Here is a 10,626-nt window from a genome sequence, read left to right on the forward strand (position 1 = left end):
CTTCGTTTTCGAACATGGAATCCATGATTAACAATTCTCTGTCTTTGACCGAATTAGAGCTATATGACTGCAAGGGCTTAAAATGTCTAACCATTGGTGTCTCCCTTGAATACTTATTCATCGATGATTGCCCGCATCTAACTAGTATAAATTTAGTTGAAGGGTCAGCTGGTCTCAAAATATTTGGGATTGGGATACTCCCCTCCTCTCTTCTAGATGGGCGATTGTCCCAAATTCAGTGTTCCAGGCTTGAATGTCTGAGGTTAGGTCCCTTCTCAGATGAATTTGATTATATTCCGTGGCCATTCTCTTCTTCTTCTTTTTCTAACCTATCTATGCTATATCTGTATGGGTGGGAAAAGGTTAAGTCATTAGTGCACTTTGAGCAACGCCTGTTCACCGCCTTTCCTGCCTTGGGTTCTTTGACTTTATGTGGTTTCGAAGGATTGAAAGCTCTTCCGGATTCAATAGCAAAACTTCCATCTCTCAAGGTATTATTCATCTTTGAATGTAATAATTTGGAGAGTTTGCCTGTATTTGAAGAATCTCATATCCTTCAAGCACTGGCTATAATTGAGTGTCCTGTTCTGAGACAAAGATGCTGTAAGGGTCAAGGCCCAGAATGGTTCAAAATTCAATACGTTCCAAATATATATTGGTAAGCTTTGCACGTCAAATTTATCTCTTCTCCCTCTCAATTAATCTCTGTTTGTACTATTTAATTGATATATCTGATCTTATTCAATCAGGGATCTTGAGAGCTCGTAGGGAGCTTTTTAGCTTGGTGAGACTCCATCTTCCCTGCCTTGACTGATTTGGTAAAGAAAAGAAAGCTTTCCCGAGTTCAATAGCAGACCATCTATTGCTCAAGCAGTTAATTATTCAGAACTCTGAAAATTTGGAGAGTTTGTCCATGTTTGAGAACAACGAGAATTTGGCAATTCTGAAAGAATGATACACGGAAGAGAGAATGGTCCAAGATTCAACATATTCCAGATATAATTTATGTGAACTTGCATATATAAATTATCACCTCACCCTCTGTTTATCACTGTTTTAATGATATATCTTTATTTGTTTGAATCAGGATTTAGATATTGCAGTATCTCCTTCTTGTCACTGTATTCCGTGTTCAATTTCCAAAAATTATACTCCTAAATGCTTCTGAATATTATTCCTTCCTTCACAGAGTGCAAAGTTATTTATCCCTGGAGTGAGATAAAAAGTGATATATGTCCGATATTAATCTTTTTTAGATAAAAATTAATTATATTGTCCATATCCTTCGTACTATATAAAAATATTAAACAAAACAGAAGACTTGAGTCCTTGACTGTTTAAGATAAATATGGTAGACATATGAAGATTAAAGGGAGGACAGAGAATGCAACGACGAGGATGTGATGAAGGATCAGAACCTCATCAAAATATAATTGAATTGACTATTGAAGATTTTATGGGGCAGAAGCTTGCAGCATGGATTACAATGATGAGAAACTTAGTGAAAATCTCATTTGCAGATCGCAACAGATGCCAAGTACTTCCACCACTTGGTCATCATCCTGATCTTAGAAAGATGGAAATTTATTGGATGCCTGATCTCAGGGTTATGGGGAGTGATTTATGCTCTGTAGCAGATACAATAACACTGTATCCGTCACTGATAGAGCTCTTTTTGTCCGATAGGCCAAACCTAGAAGAATGGGTAGAAGCAATTATAAGTAGGGGCGATGGCCAATGTGTGTTTCCTGAACTTGAGCATTTAGAAATTGTGAATTGTCCAAGGTTTTAAGCAAGATCCTGAATAGTTGTTTTTCGTCCTTGAAGGAGTTGAGACTTGTCAAGAGTAGCATGATACTAGAAACTATGAGCAGAAGTGCTAGCTCACTTACCTCTCTTGAGCTCAAGTTTATCAGTGATGCAAGAGGAGATTCATCTTCTTCTATGATTAACCTGCTGCTGCTGAAAAACAGTTACCTGTCTTTGACCAAATTCGAGATACGTGAGTCAAGGATCTAAGACGTCTAACGCTTGGTGCCTCTCTTGACAGCTTGTTTGTAATGGATGAACGCATCTAATTAGCATTGATTTAGCCGATATTTCAATTGTGGGATTCCCCTCCCCCCTGTCAGAACCAGTATTTGCCTGGCTTGTAGAATTGGGCTTAGATCCCTTTTCCGAGGAATCAGATGAATTTTTTCAGATATTATTATGCACCCTTTGTTTATATTGACAGGACTCTGTTCTCGGATCTCCTAAACATCAGAGACTTGGATGGGGATGTGACATGTTACCTCGCGTTGGAGATATGGAGCTTGAAGATTTATGGATAGAACAATCAAGGTACATCATGCAGCATCTCTTTATTGTTACTATTCTAGAGTTTTGTTTGATAAATCAGTCCTTGATGCATTTGAATTACTTCTTATATAAATCTTGTATTGACATGTACTACTAGATTCTAATACATTTTAGCACATTATTACAGCTATTGTGAAGAATTTGAGATTATGTATGCTAATTGATCGTGGATCTTTTAAATATCGATGCACAGTGATGGCTGGATTTTATCTATTTTTAGAGTGGTCAGTATTTCAAATTTATAAATAGGTGATTGGACAATATTTTTATGTTTCAAAGAAATGTCTAAGGGTTATTTTGTGATTCTTTTTTACCGGAAAAGTGGGCCTTAGCAACCTTTTGATGAATTAAGAGAATACATGGTCATCTTATTACAAATTTGAAATTTCGACAATCAAAATGAAAAAATGGATAAAGTTCGGCTTCTAAAGATATTCTCCTTTTTTTATATTACTGGCAAATTATAATCGCATCGAATTTCTGGAAATAATTCTTTTCAAGGAAATGCTCTACTTGTTGCTTAGAAATTACTAGTTACCAAAATTCCTGCTTTGAAGTCATTTTTACACGATGACTTCCTATGATTCGTAATTATTTTTTCGAGTTTGCGCATCTAATAATCTCAAAGTGCAACTCTTGAAAGTTGCTTAGAAATTATTGAATCCATGTGCTGGTCTCAAGTTACAATGTGTGTAATTTACGGCACTGATCAGCGACTTCACCGGACATTACTGTGTCTTCTGACAACAACCATAAGCTTTTCTATTTCAACTTTGTTAGCTCCCCTGGCTGTCAGCTTAATCCATCAGATCTATATTTTTAGTTTATTTAAACATACACATGCACTGCAAATTGCAACGTGACTGAGATAAATTACTTCCTTAAGTTGTCAATTTCACAGTGATTAACAATAAAATGTATCATAATATTATACTTTTCATATTTTTGCGAGTCCTCATCATGTATTCATGTGCTTGCTCTGATCAATCTGGCAAAGCCTCTGGAGTATACACATGAATGAATGAATGAATGAATAAATAAAGTCAAACAAATTAATTGTGTCACGATTAAATAAATCAAAATTCTCCTCATGTTGCATCAACTAGCCATTATGAAAATGGGAAACAAGGGTTGATTCAGCAACTAATTTATAGTGCCACTTGATTTAGAAACTGCTATAGCCCAAATTACACTTCTATCATGTCACCAAATATATCTCGAGAATTATACCAGTGATCAATACAAGAAAAGATGGCCGAGGCTATTGTAGCAGATTTGGCTGGCGGATTGCTGGGCAAGCTTGTTTCACTCGCAGCTGATGAAGTTGTCCAGGCTTGGAATCTTCATGAAGATCTCGACACACTGCACCAGCGCCTGGAATTTATCGATTTCTTACGAGTGAGGTGTCGATATATATGAATCGAGGGATTTTGATTCCGATAATTGGTTAGTTAGACGATCATAAAAGTGATATCATTTGAAAAATAATGAAAATAATGTTATAATTTTGTGATCGATTTGTTTAGAAAACAAAGGGATTTGATCGAAAAATTGAATAAAAATTAGGATTTCATGTAAATGACTGAGGAGAGAACCCTAGATTGGATCTGCAAAGAAAATCCAGATAGGATAGGATATGGATAAGACAATTATTAGGTTGACTGGTTGAGTGGTGGAAAACAAAGAATGATCTGCCAATATTAAAATGCAAAACAAAGGTTGATCTAGCAACAAATCTATAGTGCCACTTGATTTAGAAACTGTTATAGCCCAAATTACATTTTTATCATCTCACCAAATATATCTCAAGAATTATACCAGTCAATACAAGAAAAGATGGGCGAGGCTATTGTTGCTGATTTGGCTAGTAAATTGTCCAAGGTTTTAAGCAAGATCCTGAATAGTTGTTTTTCGTCCTTGAAGGAGTTGAGACTTGTCAAGAGTAGCATGATACTAGAAACTATGAGCAGAAGTGCTAGCTCACTTACCTCTCTTGAGCTCAAGTTTATCAGTGATGCAAGAGGAGATTCATCTTCTTCTATGATTAACCTGCTGCTGCTGAAAAACAGTTACCTGTCTTTGACCAAATTCGAGATACGTGAGTCAAGGATCTAAGACGTCTAACGCTTGGTGCCTCTCTTGACAGCTTGTTTGTAATGGTTGAACGCATCTAATTAGCATTGATTTAGCCGATATTTCAATTGTGGGATTCCCCTCCCCCCTGTCAGGACCAGTATTTGCCGCGCTAGTAGAATTCGGCTGAGGTCCCTTTTCCGAGGAATTAATCGGATGAATTTTCATGGCCATCATCTTCTTCTTTGAATGCGACTTCATTTCCTAAGCTAATCTTGCTTCATTTGCTTGGGTCGGGAAAGGTAAAGACATTGGTGCTCTTTGATCAAATTCAGTTCCCTGCCTTGAAAGTGTTGTTTATAATTGATTCCATACCTAGTGGCTAGTTAATTGATTTCATACCTAGTGGCTAGTTCTCCCAAATTCAATAGCAAGACTTCCATCTCTAAGGGCAAACCCAGCAGTGATCGAAAGATCCAAATTTGGAGCAGATTATCCCAAATTCTTCTCCAGCAGTAATTCAAAAAGTGATCCAAATTTGGATCAGTGAATAGTACTGATCCAAATTTGGATCACCATTGTTCACTGATCCAAATTTGGATCACCTACTTTATTATAAAATAATGATTTTGTTATTTCTATATCTTTCGTTTATCGGACTTAAAATTAATTTGTGATTATTAATATTTAATTAATAATAATTAATAATTAACAGAATTAATGTTTTAATAAAAACTTAGAATAATAGGATAGCAAATTTCATTGAAATTAAAAAAAGAGTACATTACATGCATACAATAAGAATTACATAAAATGCATGAAATAAAATTACAATATCGAGAAATGACTAGAAAACAGTACGACAAATATAAATTTTGATTTAATTGAACATATTATTTTTTTTTCCTTTGAGATAATCAAAATATTATCCGTAACTATTCATATCATTTTGGGATACTTGAGCTTCATCTTCATTGTCTTGATTTTGAGTTCAATATAAAATTTATGTAATGTAATATACAAAAAGTAATTTGGATCAGAATTTGGATCACGTTGCTGGAGTTGGTCAGAAATTTAGATCAGAATTTGGATCAGTTGGTGATCCAAATTTAAATTTTTTGATCACAACTGCTGGAGATGGCTAAAGGGACTGCGTAGTCTTAGGTTTGTGTTTGGAAATTAGCGGTGTGAGGAAAAATTAGAGATTTGTGGTGATTTAGAGGTTTGACAATTTTAATCCGCTAATGATAGTGTTGGATAGTTAGCTAAGAATTTCACTTTGTTCTCACTCGTTAGCTTTAGGGGGAATATTGAGGACTTAAATACAAGAATAGTTTAGTCTTTGTAATTGAGTAGGTATTAGGGCTGCTCATGGGTTGTCCAACCCGTTCAAACCAACCCCACCCAACCTTGAACTAGGCCGACTAACCCGACACATTCCAAACCGTGGGTTAATTGGGTTGATTTTTGGTTGAGCCGTTTATTATGGGTTGGGTTGAAATATAACTTTTAAAAACCTTAAACCAACCCAACCCGGTCAAAATATATCTTTATCACTCTGATAGAATATTTTTGGTTGCTCACGGAACTATATTTATTTATTTGATGATCGAATGTGCAGTGAGTGTAGTGCAATGTGCAGAAAAAATTAGAAATAAAGCTTTGTAGTTCAAATCAAACGACTCACATTACTAGTTCTTATGATTATATATCATGGCGAAAACATTATTTTTAATAGTTAGTAGTGTATTAAGATTCAGCTGTCCACCTTAGTATGAAGAGAATATCTGCACTCTAAAAGCACATGATATTTTGTATCGGTGCAGTGTGCTATGTTATTGTTAATTGTACACAACAAAATGGTGCAAAACATGTTTTGGGTTATGCTTATCTTGCAAATTTTCAACCCGATCAACCCTACCCTAACCAACCCAACCCGTCATACAATTAGTAGGGTTGGGTTTCTAATTCTTTTTATGATTAATGGGTTAAATTTTTGTAACCCGTACTAAATTTTTGTAGCGAATGATCGAAACCGGTCCAACCCAGCCCATGTGCAGCCCTAGTAGGTATTGTATTCTATATAAAGTCCCACTTAGTTTCATTCTAGGCAGACTTTGACCATGTAGTCCTTTTGAGATATATAGCAGTAAAAACATATCGTTTCATTCACTGTTCTTCTTGGTTCTTCCTTCAAGATATAAACTACATTTACTTAGATATATGAAAGTTATAACCTCGAGACAGCTGCGTGTCCAGTTCTGAGAGAAAGATATAGCAAGGGAAGTGGGCCGGAATGGTTTAAGATTCAATATATTCAAATTATAAAATTGAATTAGATCAGTTCAGTACAAGCCTAAGTATAGCCTTCAACTCTATAAACTTTTATTAGAGCAGTTCCCGAAGAATTTGGAGGGTTTGCGAACGTGTGAAAAACTTCATAGCATTCGAGGATTGGATATGACTGATGTCCTGTCATGAAAGTAAGATGTAAAGGCTGAGTGCCCCAAAATGGTTCCGGGTTCAGCGTATTACACCGATAATATGGTAGAAATTTATGAACTTAATTTATTACCTCTGCTATACTCATCTGTTTGGATATGTTGATGTGTGAGACTTTTTTTCACGTACTTTTAAGAGTTTTGATCATATACTTATATTTTAAAATTTCTTTTTGGAAATTAAAATATGACATTAACATTTTTATTCAAAAAAAAATATTAAAAACAATAATTTTAAGCATACCATCAAAACTCCTAAAAATATGTGTAAACAAGTCAAGAGACTATTACATCCTGGAGTATTATTTTTTTTGGATATTAATATGCACTCTTTGTTAATATTTGTTGATATTGTCACCAGACGTTAGAGATTTGGAGCTTTGTTTGGGATCCATGGATAGAACAATCAAGGTACATCATGCAGTATCTCTTTGTTGTTACTATTCTAGAGTTTTGTTGGATAAATAAGTCCTTGACGCATCTGATTTCTGGATATCGTAGAGTATGCAGCTTAAAGGAAAGAAGTTTCCAGCTTGGATTACGATGATGCTGAACTTGGTGAAAATTACATTGAGAGATTGCAACCGATGTGAAGTACTTCCACCACTTGGTCACCTTCCCAAATTGAGGGAGATAGCGATTGATGGGATGAGAAATGTTAGGGTTGTGGGAGATGATTTTTGTGGTGGCCAAAGTGTATTTCCTCAACTTGAGAGGTTGAAAATTGAGAATTGTGCAAGGTTGAGAAAGATACTGCCTAGTTGTTTTCCGTCATTGAAACAACTCTTCTTTTGGCAATTGCCAAATCTAGAAGAATGGGAAGCAGCAGTTATAAGTACAGCGGTTAGTTCTCAGAGTGGATTTCCTAAACTTGAGAGTTTGGAAATCTGGAGATGTCCAAGGTTGAGAAAGATACTGTCTAGTTGTTTTCCGTCATTGAAACAACTCTACTTTAGGGAATTGCCCAATCTAGAAGAATGGGAAGCAGCAGTTATAGGTACAGGGGTTAGTTCTCAGAGTGGATTTCCTAAACTGGAGAGTTTGGAAATTTTGGAATGTCCAAGGTTGAGAAAGATCCCGAATAGTTATTTTCCGTCCTTAAAGAAGTTGGAATTAACTGATTTGGAGAGTGATATGATGTTGGGAACTATGAGCAGAGTTGTTAGCTCACTAACCTCTCTATTGCTTATGAGTATTGGTGACGGAGGAGGAGACTCGTCTTCTTTATCTTTGTTTTCGAATATGGAATCCCTGATTAACAATTCTCTGTCTTTGACCAAATTAGAGCTAATTGATTGCAAGGGCTTAAAATGTCTGACCCTTGGTAGCTCCCTTGAACACTTAAAAATTTATAATTGCCCGCATCTAATTATTATAAATTTAGTTGAAGGGTCAGCTGGTCCCAAATCTATTGAGATTGGGGAACTCCCCCCCTCTCTTCTAGATGGGGGATTTGCCCAAATTCAGAGTTCCAGGCTTGAATATCTGGGATTAGGTCCCTTCTCAGATTTGGATTATATTCCGTGGCCATTCTCTTCTTCTTCTAATCTAATTCTGCTAGACCTGTTTGGGTGGGAAAAGGTCAAATCATTAGCGCTCTTTGAGCAACCCCTGTTTATCGCCTACCCTGCCTTGACTATCTTGAATTTACATGATTTTGAAGGAGTGAAAGCTCTTCCGGATTCAATAGCAAAACTTCCTTCTCTGCAGGATTTAAGCATCTTTGATTGTAAGAATTTGGAGAGTTTGCCCCCATTTGAAGAATCACATACTCTTCAAACACTGAATATAGTGCGGTGTCCTGTTCTAAAACGAAGATGCAGTAAGGGTCAAGGGCCAGAATGGTTCAAAATTCAATACGTGCCAAGTATAATCTGGTAAGCTTTGCATGTCAAATTTATATCTTCTCCCTCTCAATTAATCTCTGTTTGTACTATTTAATTGACATATCTTATTTTGTTAAATCAGGGATTATAAGAGGTGGCAGTGAAATTTTTAGCTTGGTGATTGTCTCTACTCCATCTTCCCTTGTATGTAGTAAATTTAAAGAAGAGAAAGCTCTCTTGAGTTCAAAAGCAGACCTTCTATCGCTCAAGCAGTTAGTTATCTGGAATTCTGAAAATTTGGAGAGTTTGCCCATGCTTGAGAACAACGGGAATTTGCTAATTCTGAAAGTATGATACACGGAGGACGAATGGTCCAAGATTCAACATATTCCAGATATAAGTTATGTAAACTTGCATATCTTAATGATCACCTCACCCTCTGTTTGTCACTATTTTAATGATATATTATAATTTGTTGAATCAGGATTTAGATATAAAGGGAATGCTCTATTGTTGCCTCGAAGTATTTATGCTCTTTTCTAGTTCATTATTATATTTATGTCTTCTGGGTTCAATGATCAAATAATAGTCAATTTCAATGATGTAATATGTTTGTGTCATGGGATAACTGATGCAGATGCCAAGCCTATTTTGTAGTGTTCCTATTTTGACAATTTTTTGTGGCTAAATGAGTTGTGTTGTCATGAGAATTGTTAACATAACCTTGTATGATTGTCTTGATATATTTTACAGAAAGGGGAATATATCTAGTTCATGGACAAATGAATTAATTTTCCCTAGAAATTACTCGAAACTTCTTTGCAGAAAAAAGTTGAAACATTCCCTTCTACTCTTGGTCTATTCTGACCAATTAGAAACAATTTAGCTTCCTTGCTCTTTCTGGGAACTTTGTTAGTATATATTATAATAATTGAGATCGAATCTTCTGAACATCAGAGACTTGGATGGGGATGTGACATGTTACCACACATTGGATATTTGGAGCTTGTTTGTGATCCATGGATAGAGCAATCAAGGTACATCATGCAGTATCTCTTTCTTGTTACTATTCTAGAGTTATGTTTGATAAATCGCAGTACTGTTACTTTGATCTCATTCTTCTGTTCAAAGTGCAGAACCAATTACAATTAATAATTGTGTTGTGTGCCGATCTACATGGAGTGAGATATCATAGTGTAATAATGGTTATTTTTGAGGGAAATACTAATCTTTGCTGTTACTCACAATTTACAGTTGCATGAAAGTGTGTTTTATCTGTTTAATCCGCTCATCTGTTTCTACATTGGACCAGCCTCCAGGATTAAGAGAACAGTGACTGTAGCCAGTTGCACTCTGCTTCTTTGAGTTTCAAATATCCAAATTATTTCAGAATACCAAGGATACGGCATGAATCATGATGGCGTATCTCAGTGACTTGTTTGTCGTTGTCACAGTAATTGAATCTTGATTACTGGATCCGCTGCTTGAGTGCATGTCATCCTGTTTTTTCATCAATATTTCTAATGAAAATTAAATACTCAAGTGCAGTAATGCCTTTAATTGTCTACTCCTTTGCTGAGATTGCCTTGTGGGAAAAAAAAGGAGCTCCCTGAACTCAATAAGAGAATCCAAGTTATTGGCATACTGCACTTTTCAAGTTGGCACTTTTTCTTAAATTTAAAATAGAGTACCTTTCTTCTATCTCCTTGTTTCAATGTAGTTGCTTTCATTTTGGCTAAATTAACGATCTCTATGCTCCCCAGACTCCTTTTCACTGTAATATCAAACATTAAGATATCAAAATTTGGTTATTATTATATTATAATAATTATTATTATATTATTATGAAAACCATTCTACACCTG

General features: G+C 35.6%; 1 protein-coding gene and 1 long non-coding RNA gene across 2 annotated transcripts; one reads left to right on the plus strand and one right to left on the minus strand.

Annotated features, from left to right (window-relative positions):
- The first annotated feature begins 14 nt into the window (after nucleotides 1-14).
- LOC108193423 (putative disease resistance protein RGA1) lies at nucleotides 15-9,287 on the plus strand. The gene is made up of 8 exons (XM_064082034.1): nucleotides 15-658; nucleotides 750-764; nucleotides 1,366-1,705; nucleotides 2,237-2,343; nucleotides 4,131-4,459; nucleotides 7,297-7,346; nucleotides 7,437-8,812; nucleotides 8,904-9,287. The coding sequence occupies exons 1-8, from the start codon at nucleotides 15-17 to the stop codon at nucleotides 8,923-8,925; spliced, it is 2,883 nt and encodes a 960-aa protein (XP_063938104.1). The 3' UTR covers nucleotides 8,926-9,287.
- On the minus strand, nucleotides 3,434-4,845 carry LOC108193424 (uncharacterized). Its single transcript, XR_001801178.2, has 2 exons — nucleotides 4,350-4,845; nucleotides 3,434-3,735 (listed from the first exon to the last, which is right to left on the minus strand). It is a non-coding gene; the product is annotated as an uncharacterized LOC108193424 (long non-coding RNA).
- Nucleotides 9,288-10,626: the final 1,339 nt, after the last annotated feature.

Source organism: Daucus carota, chromosome 7 (genome assembly GCF_001625215.2).
Source record: "Daucus carota subsp. sativus chromosome 7, DH1 v3.0, whole genome shotgun sequence".
In the NCBI taxonomy this organism is placed as follows: domain Eukaryota; kingdom Viridiplantae; phylum Streptophyta; class Magnoliopsida; order Apiales; family Apiaceae; genus Daucus; species Daucus carota.